At 45.2% G+C, this 19,005-nt stretch overlaps 1 protein-coding gene across 1 annotated transcript in view; it reads right to left on the reverse strand.

Annotated features, from left to right (window-relative positions):
* The window catches only part of myo5b (myosin VB), a 281,336-nt gene that overhangs the window by 88,107 nt on the left and 174,224 nt on the right, over window positions 1–19,005 (reverse strand). Inside the window, exon 15 of the mRNA XM_072252190.1 lies at window positions 2,517–2,660. Within this exon, the coding sequence (XP_072108291.1) occupies window positions 2,517–2,660 (144 nt within the window). The remainder of the gene's footprint in view (window positions 1–2,516; window positions 2,661–19,005) is intronic.

The following is a 19,005-nucleotide window of genomic DNA, read 5'->3' on the forward strand; positions in this document are numbered from 1 at the left end:
TCTCCTCTCTTCTCCCAGAAATCTTTGACGCCCTGACTAAGCAGGGACCTATCAATCTCTGCTTTAAATATACCCGACAACTTGGCAATAAATTCTACAGATTCACCACCCTCTGGCTCAATAAATTCCTCCTCATCTCTGTTCTAAGAGAACATCCCTCTATTCTGAAGCTATGCCTCTGGTCTTGGACTACCCCAGTGTAGGAAATATCCTCTCCACATCCACTCTATCTAGGCCTTTCAATATTCGATAGGTTTCAATGAGATCCCCACTTATTCTTCAAGTACAGGCCCAGAGCCATCAAACATTCCTCATACATTAACCCTTTCGTTCCCGGGATCATTCTCATGAATCTCCTCTGGACCCTCTCCAATGCCAGTACATCCTTTCTTAGATATGGAGCCCAAACCTCCTCACAATATCCCAAATGCAGCCTGACCAATGCCTTATAAAGCCTTGCTGGAAAACCTGACTTGCTGGGATCCAATTACTCACTGAACTCGGTCCTAGAGTAAGTGTAGCTCATTCCCACCCCACAGGATTGAAACAATATACTAACAGAGTGTGCAAAACAACAGCTATTAGCAAAAAAATTGATATTTAGTCAGGGAATGGCTTGAAACTTTATGAGATAGATGATATTAGATGATAGGTAGATGATACTTTATGAGATATCTGAATGCATGATGAAAGCTTCCTGTGGTGGGCCCAGGAGAACCCCCACCAGAAAGATGACATAACAAAATTGCTTTACTTAAAAATGTTCCACTTTTAACTTACTGAAAGGGTGTTCATCTGCCAAAAAATGGAATTTCCCGGTGGCTAAATAGCTGAATTCCTATCCCCATTCCAATATGTTGGTTCACAACCTCCTCTTCTGCCACAACAAGGCCACTCTCAGGGTGGAGGAATAGCACCTTATATTCCACCAAGGTAGCCTCCAACCCGATGGCATGAACATCGATTCTCCTTCTGGTAATTTCTCCCTCCCCTTCTCTCTTCTTCTATTCCCCACTCTGGCCTCTTACCTCTTCTCCTCACCTGCTGGTACCCCTCCTTCTTCATTTTCGCCCATGGTCCACTCTCCTCTCCTGTCAGATTCCTTCTTCTCCAGCCCATTACCTTTTCCATCCACCTAGCTTCACCTGTCATCTTCCAGCTTTTCCTCCTTCCCCTGCCCCTTCCTTTCCAGTCCTGATGGCCGGTCCCAGCCCAAAATGACGACAGTCCATTCATTTCCATAGATGCTGCCCGACATGCTGAGTTCCTCCAGCATTTTGTGTGTGTTGAAAAGATGCTTACTGCACTCTCATGAAAGTGCTCACTCAGACTTGGAAAACTGTTGTGCAGACAAGAGACAGCCGTAGCTGAGGTACTGAGGCCAGAAATCGATAGCTTCAGGAGGCTGGAAACTGAAGGCAAAAGTAGGTGACTGATGAACCACACTGACGACCGTTGTGGATCTGTCAATAAGACCCACCAACTTGCTGGTAAGTTTGTTAAATGAGTGCTCTTCAAATATTTTAATAATTTTTTTTATATATTGTAGTCTTGATTTGATTTCAACCATCCCTATCTGCCCTGAGAAGACATCTGGGCGGTGTGCGAGTGCCACTGCAGTTTGCTCTACCTGAGGCCTAGTTGCCACTCGTAAGTGGACTTGACTGTGTAACTCTATAACAGTCCTAGTACAGGTCTTCAGTACTGGCGAAAGCCTGGTCACCAAGGGATGAGCAAGGATCTGGGAAGGGCTGGTGTAAAGTTGAGATACAGGCCAAGTCCTGTGCAATCCAGCCCAGTAGATTTTCCTCCTATTCACCTTAAGAGTTTAATTTTAGAATTTTATTTAGAGATACTGCATGGTAATGGGCCCCATTCTAATTTGCTCTTTAGCTATGTGCCATGTCGTATGATGCGGCTGATCATGGTCTTTTCGTGACCATGATTGTGCTCGGCAAATTTTTCTACAGAAGTGGTTTGCCATTGCCTCCTTCTGGGCAGTGCCTTTACAAGACGGGTGACCCCAGCCATTATCAATACTATTTATAGATTGTCTGCCTGGTGTCCGTGGTCGCATAACCAGGACTTGTGATATCCACCTCCTGCTCCTGTGGCATCTCGTGACCCTGACTGCGGTGGTTGGGGGGGGGGGGGGTAAACAGGTGCTACACCTTGCCCATGGGTGACCTGCAGGCCAGTGGCCAGTGAGGGAAGGAACACCTTACACCTCCTTTGGAGAAATATATCTCCACCCCACCATCACACCCTTCCTTCCTTTTACACCCTATGACTTATTAACCAGTATGTTTTTGGACTGTGGGAGGAAACTGAAGCGCCTCGTGGTCACGGAGAGAACATACAAACTCCTGACAGAGAGTGCCAGAGTTGAACCCCGGCCGCTGGTGGCGCTTGCTGCAGTACCGTTACACTAACTGCTGCACTACCGTGCCACCCCAAGCCGCTAATTTAAAAAAAATCTCTTTCTGCTTGGGAACGGGACCAAATGGAGCCCATACCTGATGTCCAACAGTTTTCTTGTGCTCTTTGCTGGATGTCTTCATGGCAGGCTTGAGAGGACGAACGTTTATTTTTCCCGTTTTCACTTTGCCAGTGGGAGCTGAAGAGTCCTCCTCCTGGAACAGGTCGGCCACCAGCTGGTACTGAAACCCAAGGAAAAGGGGGCAACAAGACAGAGACTTGGGTTATTCAGGTCCTTTAATGAACTACCCACATTGTCTCTCATGCTAACTCACTACTTTTTCTCTCCTTTTGCACTATTTACTTAATTTAACTTTTTTAATATATTCTGAGTGCAATTTACAGATTTTTTATTATCATAATTGTAGTGTACCGCTGCCACATGACAACAAATTTCCTGACGTATGCTGGTGATATTAAAGATAGATAGAGAGTTAAATAGACAGACATACTTTATTGATCCCAAAGGAAATTGGGTTTCGTTACAGTTGCACCAACCAAGAATAGAGATAAATATAGCAATATAAACCCACAAATAATTAAATAATATGTAAATTATGCCAGATGGAAATAAGTCCAGGACTAGCCTATTGGCTCAGGGTGTCTGACCCTCCAAGGGAGGAGTTGTAAAGTTTGATGGCCACAGGCAGGAATGACTTCCTATGACGCTCTGTGCTGCAACTCAGTGGAATGAGTCTCTGGCTGAATGTACCCCTGTGCCCAACCAGAACATTATGTAGTGGATGGGAGACATTGTCCAAGATGGCATGCAACTTGGACAGCATCCTCTTTTCAGACACCACCGTCAGAGAGTCCAGTTCCATCCCCACAACATCGCTGGCCTTACAAATGAGTTTGTTGATTCTGTTGGTGTCTGCTACCCTCAGCCTGCTGCCCCAGCACACAACAGCAAACATGATCGCACTGGCCACCACAGACTCGTAGGACATCCTCAGCGTCGTCCGACAGATGTTAAAGGACCTCAGTCTCCTCAGGAAATAGAGACAGCTCTGACCCTTCTTGTAGACAGCCTCAGTGTTCTTTGACCAGTCCAGTTTATTGTCAATTCGTATCCCCAGGTATTTGTAATCCTCCACCATGTCCACACTGACCCCCTGGATGGAAACAGGGGTCACCGGTACCTTAGCTCTCCTCAGGTCTACCACCAGCTCCTTAGTCTTTTTCACATTAAGCTGCAGATAATTCTGCTCACACCATGTGACAAAGTTTCCTACCGTAGCCCTGTACTCAGCCTCATCTCCCTTGCTGATGCATCCAACTATGGCAGAGTCATCAGAAAACTTCTGAAGATGACAAGACTCTGTGCAGTAGTTGAAGTCCGAGGTGTAAATGGTGAAGAGAAAGGGAGACAAGACAGTCCCCTGTGGAGCCCCAGTGCTGCTGATCACTCTGTCGGACACACAGTGTTGCAAGCACACGTACTGTGGTCTGCCAGTCAGGTAATCAAGAATCCATGACACCAGGGAAGCATCCACCTGCATCGCTGTCAGCTTCTCCCCCAGCAGAGCAGAGTGGATGGTGTTGAACGCACTGGAGAAGTCAAAAAACATGACCCTCACGGTGCTCGCTGGCTTGTCCAGGTTGGCGTAGCCACGGTTCAGCAGGAAGACGGTGGCATCCTCAACTCCTAGTCAGGGCTGGTAGGTGAACTGGAGGGGGTCTAAGTGTGGCCTAGCCATAGGCTGGAGGTCAATGCCACCGGTCTGTAGTCATTGAAGCCACTGGGGCGCGGCGTCTTCGGCACAGGGACGAGGCAGGATGTCTTCCACAGCACAGGAACCCTCTGGAGACTCAGGCTCAGGTTGAAGACATGGCGAAGTACTCCACATAGCTGAGGGGCACAGGCTTTGAGCACCCTGGTACTGACACCATCCGGGCCTGCAGCCTTGCTTGGGTTGAGACATTTCAACTGCCTTCTCACCTGTTCAGCTGTGAAGCTCACCATGGTGGTTTCATGTGGGGAAGGGGTATAGTCATGAGAGCAGGGTGGGGGGCTGTGAGGAGGGGGTAGGAGGGGAGAGTGGAGTATGTGTTGGTTGGGGGCCGACAACAGATGAATCATGTGGGGGATGGGCAGGGGCCACAATGTCAAATCTGTTAAAGAACAGGTTAAATTCGTTGGCCCTGTTCACAATCAGTCCACACCTGATTCTGATGACGCAAAGGTTGGTGGTGTAGTGGATAGTTGTCAACAGGCCAGACAGCATCTGTGGAGAGGATGAGGCCTTTCATCAGGACTAGGTGAAGGGTATTGGCCCGAAACATTGACTCTTTATTCCTTTCCGTAGATAATGTCTGACCTGTTGAGTTCCTCCAGCATTTTGTGTGTGTTACTCTGGATTTCCAGCGCCTGCACAATCTTTTCTGTTTCTCCTTGCAGGCAGTGGTGGGAATTGAACCCGAGTTGCTGGTATTGTAAAGCATTATCGTGCTACCATGTCGTGCTTTTCAAAAAAAAAATTATTATTGTGTTCTTTACCTTATTCTGTAGGTTACAACAGGACATTGAAAGGATGTAGAACTGGGCTGAGAAGTGGCAGATGGAGTTTAACACAGAAAAGTGTGAGGTGATGCACTCTGGAAGGTCGAACTTGAAGGCAGAGTACAGGGTTAATGGCAGGATTCTTAGCAGTGTGGAGGAAAAAAAAAGATCGTGAGGTCCAAGTCCATAGGTCCTGCAAAGTTGCCGTGCAAGTTGATAAGAGTGATTAAGACCATAAAATGGAGCAGAATTAGGCCATTTGACCCATTGAGTCTACTCTACCATTTCATCATGGCTGATCTATTTTTCCTCTCAGCCCCAATCTCCTGCCTTCTCCCTGTAACCTTTCATGCCTTCCCTGACCAATCAAGAGTCCATCAACCTCTGCCGTAAATATACCTAATGACTTGGCCTCCACAACTGCATGTGACAATGAGTTCCACAAAATCGCCACTCTCTGGCTAAAGAAATTTCTCCTCATCTCAATTCTATATGGACGTCCTTCTATTCTGAAGCTGTGCCCTCTGATCTTAGACTCCCCCAACCAAGGGAAACATCCTCTCCACATCCACTCTATCCAGGTCTTTCAACATACACAAGAAAATCTGCAGATGCTGGAAACTCAAGCAACACACACAAAATGCTGGTGGAACGCAGCAGGCCAGGCAGCATCTATAGGAAGAAGTACAGTCGACGTTTCGAGTCGAGACCCTTTGTCAGGACTAACTGAAAAAAGAGATAGTAAGAGATTTGTAAGTGGGAGGGGGAGGGGAGATTCAAAATGATAGGAGAAGACTGGAGGGGGAGGGATGGAGCTAACAGCTGGGAAGTTGATTGGCAAATGGGATACGAGGCTGGAGAAGGGAGAATATCATGGGATGGAAGGCCTTGGAAAAAAAAAAGGGGGAGGGAAGCACCAGAGGAAGATGGAGAACAGGCAAGGAGTTATTGTGAGAGGGAAATAGATAAAATAATAATAATAATAAATTAGGGATGGGGTAAGACGGGAGGGGGGCATTATCGGTAGTTAGAGGAGTCAATGTTCATGCCATCAGGTTTGAGGCTACCCAGATGGAATATATGGTGTCATTCCTCCAACCTGAGTGTGGCTTCATCTTAACAGTAGAGCAGGCCATGGATTGCCATATCAGAATGGGAATGGGATGTGGAATTAAAATGTGTGGCCACTGGGAGATCCTGCTTTCTCTGGGGGACAGAGCGTAGGTGTTCAGCGAAACGGTCTCCCAGTTTGCGTCGGGTCTCGCCAATATATAAAAGGCCACAGCGGGAGCACCGGACGCAGTATATCACCCCAGCCGACTCACAGGTGAAGCGTCGCCTCACCTGGAAGGACTGTCTGGGGCCCTGAATGGTGGTGAGGGAGGAAGTGTAAGGGCATGTGTAGCACTTCTTCTGCTTACAAGGATCAGTGCCGGGAGGGAGATCGGTGGGAAGGGATGGGCGGGATGAATGGACAAGGGAGTCGCGTAGGGAGCAATCCCTGTGGAAAGCAGAAAGGTGGGGGGGGGTGGTGGGAAAGATGTGCTTGGTGGTGGGATCCTGTTGGAGGTGGCGGAAGTTACAGAGAATTATATGTTGGACCCAAAGGCTGGTGGGGTGGTAGGTGAGGACAAGAGGAACCCTATCCCTAGTGGGGTGGCAGGAGGATGGGGTGAGAGCCATTGTGCGTGGGAGAGATGTGTTTGAGGGCAGAGTTGATGGTGGAGGAAAGGAAGCCCCCTTCTTTAAAAAATGAAAACATCTCCTTCATCCTGGAAAGAAAAGCCTCATTCTGAGAGCAGATGCAGCGGAGACGGAGGAATTGAGAGAAGGGGATGGCATTTTTACAAGTAAAAGGGTGGGAACAGGAATAGTCCAGGTAGCTGTGAGAGTCTGTGGGCTTATAGTAGACATCAGTAGATAAGCTGTCTCCAGAGACAGAGAGATCAAGGAAGGGAAGGGAAGGGAGGTGTCAGAAATGGACCAGGTAAATTTGAGGGCAGGGTGGAAGTTGGAGGCAAAGTTAATGAAGTCAACGAGTTTAGCATGCGTGCAGGAAGCAGCGCCAATGCAGTCGTTGATGTAGCGAAGGAGAAGTGGGGGACCAATACCAGTATAGGCTTGGAACATGGACTGTTCAACATACACTAGGTTTTAGTGAGATCTCTCCTCACTCTTTTCAGTACCAGCGTAGAGCCATCAATTGGTCCTCGTATGGTAATCCTTTTATTCCCAGAATCGTTCTCATGAACTTCCACTGAACCCTCTCCAATAGCAGCACATCCTTTTTTATAAGGGGCCCAAAACTGCTCAGAAGCAGTAATTTAGTTTTCGTTAGCTGGGGGCAATGCTGCAGCTCTGTAAATTTGGGTTAGACCACACTTGGAGTATTGTGTTCAGTCTGGTCACCTCATTATGGGAAGCATATGGAAGCTTTAGAGAGGGTGCAGAGGAGATTTACCAGGATGCTGCCTGGATGAGAGAGCATGCCTTATGAGGATAGGTGTGCCTGAATAGGGTTTTCATTTATCTTAATATCATGAGGTGTATGGGGTGTCAGGGAGGGGTAGCACCTCTGGTGGGGGAACATGTCGCGTCCTTTTCAAGGCGGTTAGTTCACCTTCTGTCCCCACCTGGCACTCAGCTCTCACTTGGGACTCCCCGTAGCTGTTTGCATGCGACAGCGGCCACACTCCGGGCAACAGCTTTGACAAGCCGGCTAAATCAGGTGAGGGTAGCTGACGGGCCTCAAACCCTCGGTGAGATAGGGGGTTATCTATCCCAGCATGTGAAGACAGACTCCGGTGGATTGAGCGAATGAAACCAATGGAAGGTCCAATGGTCAAGAAGGTGGTCTCTGCAAAGGTTGTGGAAAACGTAGAGCGAGACAAGACATAGAAGATGTCCTGGTCATCCACTGCGCCTAGTTCCGTCTCTCTGTCTTGCCACTGGATCCAGATGGGAATTGGGAAGAGACAGTGAGGCTGACGCTGCGCAACTCTCCCTCACTTAAATCCAAGTCACGCGCTAGTCTCGACACCATCATCATCATCATCATCATAATAATGGTGTCGAGGTCTTCATCGACGACGATGGATGAACAACCAATACTAGTATAGGTTTCTCCCGCTATCCGAAAGTACTGCGTTCCTAAGAAACCTTTCGTAAGCCGAAATGGCGTAAAGCGAAGAAGCAATTACCATTCATTTATATGGGAAAAATCTTTGAGCGTTCTCAGACCCAAAAAAAACCTACCAAATCATACCAAATAACACATAAAACCTAAAATAACACTAACATATAGTAAAAGCAGGAACTGTAATTATTTTCTCCAGTTCTTCTGGGAAGTTTTCAGCAGCTTCAGTACCAGCCGAAGCACTCTCTCCAGTAACCTTTAAGCTATGAAGCTGCCCTTGCTTCAAAAACCGATCAAACCACCCATGACTACCTTTAATTCCACTTTCGCAACACTTTCATCACCATCGTCCAGTGCTTTCTGTTTCAGCTTATTAAAAAGACTGACTGATTTCTCCTTAAGTATAAGATAATTTAACGGAACACCACGCTTTGTACACCAATCAATCCACTCAAGCAATAGACTTTCCATTTTACCCATTACTGGATGCTGACTAAAAGAGACCACTTTGCTACTAGCAGAACCAATAGTAACATCGGCAGCTTTTAAAATTCTTTCTCTCTGCGTGTAAATAGTACGAATGGTGGATGCAGGCAAGTTCAACGCGTGGACAATGTCCTTACTTCATTCACCACGATCGAACGCTTAATTACGTCCAGTTTTACGCTAAGCTTAACACCCTTACGAGCTCTCTTAGGTTTTTCTGATACCTGAGGACACATTTTGCTAACAGATGCACAAAATAAATGGAGATAAAGCACAGATGCTCACAGACACAGTTCAAAGCTATGGCAGCTTGGTGCCAAGATGCTGAGTGCAGTTCCCGGGGAAGGAGCTTGGCAGCGCCACTCTCGCTGCTCGGGGTGCGTGCTGCCTCTATAACAGCTCGCTGCAAAACAAACGCCAAATGCTATTTTCGCTTTTCGCCTTTTTTTTGTAAAAGCGAAACTCTTATTCGGATTTCTTTCGGTTAGCAAAAACAGGTACTAATGTAGGTCTTTCGTAAAAGTGAAGTGGCGTAAAGCGAACTTTTGAAAAGCAGGAGATACCTGTAAAGGGTTTAATCTACTTTCTGAATATTCGATATCATAAAGTTCAAAGTAAATTATATTATCAAAGTACATAATTTGTGGACACCATATACAACCCCGAGATTCATTTTCTTGTGGGCATACACAATAAATCCATAGAATAATAACCATAACAGAGTCAATGAAAACCTGCCCAACCAGGGTGTTTAACCGGTGTGCAGGAGACAACAAACTGTGCAAATACAAAAAGAAAAAACAATGATAATAAATAAATAAGCAACATATATAAAGAATATGAGGTAAAGCGTCCATTGGTTGTGGGAACATTTCAAAGAGGAGGCAAGTGAAGTTATCCCCTCTGGTTCAGGAGCCTGATGATAACTGTTCCGGAGTCTGGTGGTGCAAGTCCTGGGCCCATTGTATCTCCTTCCTGATGGCAGCAGCGAGAAGAAAGCCTGACCTGAGTGGTGGGGGGGGGGGGGGGGGGTGTCCCTGATGCTGGATGCTGCTTTTCTGTGACTGTGTTTCATGTAGATGTGTTCAATGGTGGGGAGGGCTTTTCCTGTGACAGACTGGGCTGTATCCACTATTTTTTGTAGGATTTTTTGTTTAAGGGCATTGGTGTTTCAATACCAGGCTGTGATGCAGCCAGTTAATACACTCTCCACCACGCATCTGTAGAAGTGCCATTCTTATTGCAGGACAACGTTTAAGAATATCAGAAATAGCAAGAAAAAAACATTTGGTCCTTTCATTCTGTTCCACCATTCATTAGGGTTCGGGGTGAATCTGTAAATCAACAACCTTTTTGTGCTCTACCCCCATATTCCTTTATTCGCCCAGTATCCAAAACTCAGAAAGCCAATAGGAGGATTAGAAAGGTGTATGGAGTGTAGGCATTTATTTGTCACGGAATTCAAGAGCCGTGAGATATTGTTGCAGCTCTATAAATCTCTGGTTAGACCACACATGAATCTGAAGTGCCAGAGATTCGTTCGAAGTTTCCTTCAAAAGAAAATGTTTCTTGTGACGGGCGAGAGCTGATACACAACAAAATCTTCCTGCTATCGGCCTCCCAACAAGCAGCTCAAGGGAAATCAGGTCACTGTTACCGAGACATCAATCAGTAAAGTGGTTTATTGAAGAAGCTGCCAACAGCTGATCAACATTTCAGAGAAATAGTGACTGAACTATTCAATTTAATGTTATTTTACTTTAAGTTAATAAAGTCCCCCGCCACCACTACTTTACTTCCTGTCAGTCACCTTACGTACAGACACTCCTGTGCTTAGTCACTTTATGAACGTACAATAACCTATGTGTATAAGCTAACTTATGTATTGTACAGCTACAGAGCAGAACAGGCCATTCTGGCCTTGCGAGCTGTACCACCCAGCAATGCCTCGATTTACCCCAGCCTAATCACTGGACAATTTGCAATGACAAATTAACCGTCCAACCGGTACATCTTTGGACTGTGGGGGGAAACCGGAGCACCCGGAGGAAACTCATGCGGTCAAGGGAGAAAGGACAAACTCCTTACAGGCAGTGGCAGGAATTGAACCAGGGTCACTGGTGCTGTAAAGAGTTGTGCTAACCACTACACTACCGTGCCATTTTTAAAATTATTATTGTGTTCTTTATCTTATTCTGTGTTTTTTTCGTGCTGCATCAAATCCAGAGTAACAATTAATTCTGTTCTCCTCTACACTTGTGTGCTGGAAATGACATTAAACAACATTGAATCCTTTCTTCTTTGAAGAAATTATATACTTCCAGCAGATAAACCAAAAAGGAATTCATCCATACCTTAATAGGTTCACCTCTAAAACACTCATCACAGCTCTGTCATTAAGTTCAGAGAGCCAACCCACTGTAAGCTAAAGAAATTGCATTTCTGTATTAGTCCTGCCCAATCCTGCACAACGAGGTTTCCTCCACTTCATCGTAAGACCTTATTCTTAAAATTTTAAAATTTTAAGGAGGAGAAGGTGGCGGCGCAACACAGCTCACAGTGGCCACTCCGGTGGTGATGTCTGTTATTTGCCAAGTAGGGTGCCGTGCACAATCCTGATTTGATGGAGACAGACGTGAGAGAACGGAGGAACATCTGGTGAAACTTCTGAAATGCCTTCTTCGCTGCCGCTGCTACTGTGTGATCCAGAATCTCCGGAGGGGAAGGCCCCGAGTCCTCGGCTTTGCTTGTTGCTCGGCGGCCGGGGCAGGGTCAAAGCACTCGGCAGAGGATGGTGCTTGGTGCTCGGTGTTCGGTGTCAGAGGGCTGGTCGGAGGCTCGAAGTTTTCAGACAGACTCAGAGTCCGCTGTGGTCGGGTGCTTCCAATGGTGCTGCATCGGCAAGTTTATGGTGCTGGAGGTTCATGGCAGGGAGAGTTTCTCCCTTCTACTGTCTGCATGAATGATGGGCTATCGGAACTTTGAGACGTTTTTTTTACCGTGCCTATGGTCTGCTCTTTGTCAAATTATGGTATTGCTTTGCACTGTTGTAACTATATGTTATAATTATATGCTTTTGTCAGTTTTAGTCTTGGTTTGTCCTGTGTTTCTGTGATATCATTCTGGAGGAACATTGTATCATTTTTTAATGTATGCATTTCTAAATGACAATAAACGAGGACTGATTGTCCTCATAATCGAATCTAAAAAATTTTATTTCGAGGTACGGGCCCTTTTGGCTCACCCAGCCTACACTGCCCAGTGACACTCATCTGACCAATTAACCCACGTCTTTGGACTGTGGGAGGAAACTGGGGCACCCAGAGGAAACCCACGCGGTCACAGGGAGAATGTACAAAGTCCTCACAGAGAGAGGCGGAAATTGAACCTGGGTCATTGTTGTGTGAAGTGTTATGCTAACCGTTACATGAATGTGCCCCCTCGAGTTGCTCATTAAAAACAGTCTGGTTCTGCCTGGGAAAGGGACCAAAGGAAGCCCATGCCTGATATGGTGCTCTTTTCTGGGTGCCTTTGTGGCAGAAAGCATTAAAGACCCACAAGTCAGAGAACAGCATTATCTTTGCTTATGTAGCTGACGTAACCCAGCGGTACAGTGGCATAGCGGTTAGCACAACGCTTTACATCATCGGCTGAAAATAAGACAACAGTGGCCCTTTACCCACTATTTTTACAGTTCTGGTCACCTACCTACAGGAAAAAATATCAAGAAGATTGAAAAAGAGTAGAGAAAATTTACAAGGATGTTGTCAGGACTTGAGGATCTGAGTCATAGGGAAAGGATGAATACGTTAGGACTTCATTTCCTGGAGCGTAGGAGAATGAGGAGAGATTTGATGGAGGTATACAAAATTATGAGGGGTATAGATAAGGTAAATGCAAGCAGGCTTTTTCCACTCAGGTTAGGTGAGACAAGAACTAGAGGTCATAGGTTAAGGGTGAAAGGTGAACTGTTTATGGGGCACCCTGAGGGGGAGCTTTGTCACTCAAAGGGCGGTGAGAGTGTGGAACAAGCTGCCAGTGGAAGTGGAGGATACTGATACAGTTTCAACATTTAAGAGAAGTTTGGATAAGTATATGGATGGGTTGGGTATGGACGGCTATGGCCCCGGTGCGGGTCGATGGGACTAGACAGACCAGATGGGCTGAAGAGCTTACTTCTGGTCTGTGATGCTCTGTGACTCTATGACTTTAAATAGTGCAAAATACTGAGGTAGAGTACATGAGTTCATTGTCCATTCAGAAATCTGATGCTGGATGGGAAGAAGCTGTTCTTGTGTGTCTTCAGGCTCCTGTATCTCCTCCCTAATGGTAGTAATGAGGAGTGGGCTTGTCCTTGATGGTGATGGTCCTTATTGATGGATGCCACCTTCCAGAGGCTTCACTTGTTGAATACGTCCTTGCCTAACTAGAAATTCAGGCTTCCCCTTCTTCACAAAGGCAAATCCAGTTTCAGGTGTCAGTATTACAGCCCAATTCTCACCACACATACAGCAGGAAGCAGCAGGGTATCGAGGCCTCAGTAGGGCTAAAGTTCAGTTTAAGCTTACAAGGGGCATGCACAGGGAGGGTGCTCATGGTGTTTTTCCAGGCAGAGGATTGGGAACCAAGGATTGGTTCCTTGATTGTTTAAAAACACAGCTGTGATGGACAACCTATTTAAACAACCTTTCTCTACATTTTTGCCCTGATGCAACCCGTGAAATAATTTCCCCGTCTCGGGGAACACCTGTGCAAAAAATATTATATCCACAGCTCACAGTACATTAGTGTGATCAGTAGGTTCAAAATAATCCAAAAATAATTGTCAATGCTCTTTTGTGTAGAGGATGAAGTTTTAACCAACCTTCCTTGAAAAAAACAAATAGCTAAGCAGAGTTTACCTTTCTTGAAATTAATCTCTTTCTTTTCCTTTCATAATATTTTTAAAACTCATAAGGCAAATATAATAAATTTCTGTAAATAACTGGCTAATGCCAAAATGGGATTTAATTTTTTAAAAGATGGGCTCAGTAGATTTAATTTAAATAAAGGTTGCAAATTGATTTTAACTAATGCTCTTTACAACAAAAAAATTTATTGACAATGTTAAATAGTAGAACTACTTATAACCATAAGCCAGAGCAATATGAATAAAAATATAGACTGCGGCACAATTTTATACAATAACTTGAAAAGACATTTTCTTACTAAGTGACATGATCGGCTCAAATATAGGCCTAGGCACGAAACCTGTACTTGTTTTTTGCTGCACAAATACTCAATTCTGGGTCAAACTTGAGATAAGCTCACACGGATTTCATCTTCTGATGCTTGTTAAACAAGAAAAAGCTTGCTCACACATGTTAGAAGTTGTTATCTGCAGAAAAATATTAATTTCTTTCCTATGAATGGCAGGATACTCTTCTTTCACAGAAATCCAGAGCTTGTCCAGGGGCAGGTCACAAAATCTCATCTTGAGTGTATGATCAGACTGCAGCTCACAAAATTCTTCCTCTTCTTTCAAAGTCAAGTTCTCAGGCTGAGCAGAAGATTCAGAGAAAGGGTCCTACACCCAGTCACACACTTGTGTTGAAAGGGAGGAAAAGTACTGTTCAATTTTGTTCTGCAGTTCTTCCAGATGGTTTTCAATAAGACTCGAGACTTTCTGATATCCTTCCCCACTCAAGCCCAAACAACAGTGGAAATACTTTAAGATTTCCTTTTGCAACATGATTTTTCCAAAGATTCAGTTTCCTTTTAAATCCATGAATCTTGTCACTTGAAGTCAAAACGTTTTCTCCAGGGCCTTGCAGAGACTTGTTCAACTGATTCATATGATGAAAAATGCCTGTTAAGTAGGCTAGTATCTGCAGCCATTCTTCATCTTCAAAGCACTCAGCAAAATCTGGCCTACTATTTTCTTGAAGTACTCCTGCAATTCACCTTTCAGCTCAAACACCCTGTTTACAACTCTTCTTCTGCCAAGCCACTGGATTTCTGTACATAGCAGGAGATTGGTGTGCTCTTTGCCCAGGTTTTCACACAGATCTAAAACATCCTCGAGGGAACTGGTTTTTGTTTAATAAAGTTAAACATTTTTGTAGCATCATCCGGAACTTTTTTCATTTAATCTCCAAGAGTTTTTGACATCAGTAGCTCTCTGTGAAGACAGCAGTGTGTTGTGACAATGTCAGGATTTTTTTTTACAAGAGAAACAAAACCTCTCATGGAGCCAACCATTGATGCCTAAACAGTTCCTCCACGACAGACCTTTTGTTTCCAGATATGAAGTCAAAACATTAAATATACCTTGGCCTTTACTTGGTTCAGGTAGCTCTTTGCAACACAAAAAGTTTTCTCGAATTTCACCATCATTTACAAATCTTACAAATGCTACAACATGCCATTTATTGGTGAAACCTGTTGGCTCTCAGCCTGGATAGAGAAGCTGTTCTTTTTCAGTTTATGACACAAAACCTCTTCAGCATCTTTTGACATGTCATCAATACATCGACTTATCGTACTGCTTGAGAGTGGCCACCTTCTTGCCCGAACACAAACCACTCAAGAACCCACTCTTGAGCTACCATATGCAAACGACTGCACTCTTCTCCAACGACACTACGGTAGTAAGGGACATTGACAATCAATTCGCCAGAGCCAGCAGAGCCTTCGGGCACCTCCAGAAACATGTGTGGAAGAACCACCAGCTGTGTCTTTCCACAGAAATCCAGGTGCACAGGGTTGCCATTGTTATCCGGCTCCGAAGCCTGGGTCTTGTACCGCAAGCAAATCCGGTTGCTCGAGTGCTTCCATCAGTGCTGCCTCCTCTCCACCATGGCTATCAGATGGCAGGATCGTGTCTCCAACAGTGAGGTCCTGGAGAAGCCTCAACTTCCCAGCACTGAAACCGCTCTGCTGCTCAGGCAGATCGGCTGGTCAGGCCACTTGTCTCGCATGGACAACTCCAGGTTACCGAAAGTAGTACTCTACAGAGAACTCTCTCAGGGCAAGAGAGATCATGGTGCTCCGTGCAAGAGGTACAAAGACCAACTTATGCAGCAGCTCCCTCAGGTAAATATCGAGGTCAACGAGTGGCAGCAGCTGACTCGTGACACTGGAGGATGCTGATCCACGGAGCAGCCAAGAATTTTGAGGAATCCTGAAGAATGACTGCTGAAGAGAAGAGGAGACGACGGAAGGATCCTACTACCCAAACACCTGCATCCCGGTTATTCCCGTTGTCCCTTCTGCTCTGGAGTCCATAGATCCAGAATTGGTCTCTACGGTCACCAACAATCATGCTGTCACTCCTGAGGACTCTTCCTTCCTCCTCTTAGCAAGCGAAGAACTGGCCATCATCGAGCGTGAAACCTTTTCAATTTCTCCTACTGCATCTTGCCCTAGCATTTTACCCACTATAATTTTACATGCTGGCATTATTAGGTTCTTACCAACAGGTGACTAATCCTTTTCTGGGTAATAAGCTCTGCTATTAAATAACTTGCCTCCTTTCTCCTTTTACTGACTGTGACTTCATTAACAAATGCTTTACTCTGTTTTGAGTTTCCAATAGCCTTTTAAAATAATAAGCAATTTTACATGTCACATGACTGTGACTTGTAGTTAAGTGTCTTTTCAATATTGCTGGAGCCATTGCTACATTTGTAAGTTGTTTGCCACAGACTAGGCACAATGGGATAGGACATCTTGGATCCCCAGTCCATGGAAAACCCATTGATAAGTCTTTTCATTGTAAAGGCAGTCTTTTGTGTGTCCATTGTTGCACGAGTACAGTGAAGTAACTCAGAAGATTGTAACTCATAAATCGTCACATTGAACCATTAGACATGTCTGTAAAACGCAGGGGTTAATAAAACATAAAAATGGGCGAGTCCATTCAATGCTTGGAGAATGCACTTCACACTCTTCATCAGCCTACCAGCCTCCCCTCTGTGCAAAACAGCGCTCACCAATTATCAATAGCTTCCCCTATCTAACTGCAAAAACTGAGAATAGACTCAGCAAATAAACACAGTCCTACTGTGCACTGCCATGTGGGCGGAGAGGCCTCCAAAGAGATTGCTAACGGGGCTGCTCAGTCACTGCACCACTGCGAACGCTAGCATCACGCATCACGCACTCAAAAACGATGTTTTTTTTTATCACAATCTCTCACGGAACCCTCGAGAAACCTTGCATTAAAGAATGGATGAATTCATTTTATTTGTTGACAGCATATAATTTGGAACACATTTGAATCAATGAAAGACTACACATAAAGACAGACAGTCAATGTACAGAAGACAACAAATTGTGCAAACACAAAATAAATAAATAAATAATACCAAGAACATGAAATGAAAAGTCCTTGAGAGTGAGGTTGTGAGATAATTTCAGAGTTGTAGTGAGTAACTATAGCTGGTTCAGGAGCCTGATGGTTGAGGGGTGAGTCCTGAGGCTCCTGTACCTCCTTCCCGATAGCAGCAGCGAGAAGAGAGCAAGGCCTGGATGGTGGGGGTCCTTGATGATGGTGCTGCTTTCCTGTGGCAGGACTCCTTGTCGATGTGCTCAATGGTGAGGAGAGTTTTGTCTGTGATAGATTGGGCCATATCCACTACCTTTCTGAATGTGTTTCCATTCTTGGATATTGGTGTTTCCATACCAGGTCATGTCAGGATACTCTTCATTGTGCAGCTACGTATACTAGCTCAGATGGACATCTCGGTCATTTGGGCTGAAGGGTCTGGTTTCTGTGCTGTTTGACTCTGATTGTAAACCTTCATTATCAATAACCCAGTTATGGCAGTGAAAACTGCTGAACATACAAATGAAGCTGAAGAATCAGAATTACAGAACTATTTAATTTTTGAATAGAAAATAAGACCATGTAGAGTAACATGGTACTGTAGTAATTTTATGTATTGCACTGTATACTGCCACAAAGAGAGAGAAACAAATTTCATGACATATGTGAGTGATGATAAACCTGAACCTGATATGGGTTTCACTTGTGGACATCTACAGTCAGAGTGGGAAGGGAGCAGGGAGAGGGCAATCATGTTTGGGAAAAGGGAAAGGGAGAATGGAGGGAGTGGGAAGCACCAGAAGGACAGTCTGTATTGATCAATAAACCAATTAAGACCATAAGATTTGGGAGCAGAATTAAGCCATTTGGCCTACCAAGTCTGCTCTGCCATTTCATCATGGCTGATCCATTTTCCGTCTCAGCACCAATCTTCTGCCTTCTCCCTGCAACAATTTATGCCCTGGCCAATCAAGGATCTATCAACCTCTGCCTTAAATATGCATAAAGTCTTGACCTGCACAGCAGTTTGTGGCAAAGACTTCCACAGACTCACCACTCTCTGGCTAAATAAATTCCCCCTCATCTCCGTTCTAAAAGAACGCCCCTCTATTCTGAGCTGTGCCCTCTGGTCTTAGACTCTCCCACCTTAGGAAATATTCTCTCCACATCCACTCTATCAAGGCCTTTCACCATTCAATAGGTTTCAATGAGGTCACCCCTCATTCTTCTGAATTCCAATGAATACAGGCCCAGAGCCATCAAACACTCTTCATGTGACAAACCATTCGATCCTGGAATTATTTTCATGAGACTCCTTTGAACCAGCTCCAGTTTCAGTACATCCTTTCAAAGGTAAGAGGCCCACACCTGATCACAATACTCCAAGTGAGACCTCACTAGTGCTTTATAAATCCTCAACATTTCATCCTTGCTTTTATATCTTAGAGGTAGAGCCCAGTGGAGTGGTCATTCTGGGAGCAGTTGTCAGAGGCAGAGTAGTAAGGTATTAGCTCAAAAGGGCATCAGCAAGAACAGGTGGAGGCAAGGTAAGCAGATAAGTCATTCCTTAGTTCTTTTTTTCTGAATTAACTCTTGAGAGAATAGGGGGTATGTGTACAGTGCCAGCGTGCTGTTCTGGGTGTCCAATGTGGAATTTCCGGGATACTCCCAGCCTCTCCAATGACCACATCTGCACCAGCTGCCTTAGAGATGGTGTTCAGGAATTGGAGCTGCAGCTCGATGACGTTCAGCTTGTTAGGGAAAGTGAGGAGGTGATAGTCAGGAGCTACAGGGAGGTAGCTACTGGAGACAGATAAATGAGTGACTGTCAGGAGAGGGAAGGGAGAACATCAGGTAGTGGAGAGCACCACTGTAGCCATCCCCCTCAACAATAAGTACTCCAATTTGAGTATTGTTGGGGGGGGGGGAAGGCCCTATCTGGGGAAGAAATAGCAGCTATGCCTCTGGCACTGAGTCTGTCCCTGTGGCTCAGAAGAAGATGGCACCAGTAATAGGGGACTCTATAGTTAGGGGGACAGGTAGGTGATTCTGTAGACACAAAAACACGGATGGTAGTTTGCTCCGAGCTGTCAG

The sequence above is a fragment of the Mobula birostris genome, chromosome 3, assembly GCF_030028105.1.
Source record: "Mobula birostris isolate sMobBir1 chromosome 3, sMobBir1.hap1, whole genome shotgun sequence".
Classification (NCBI taxonomy): domain Eukaryota; kingdom Metazoa; phylum Chordata; class Chondrichthyes; order Myliobatiformes; family Myliobatidae; genus Mobula; species Mobula birostris.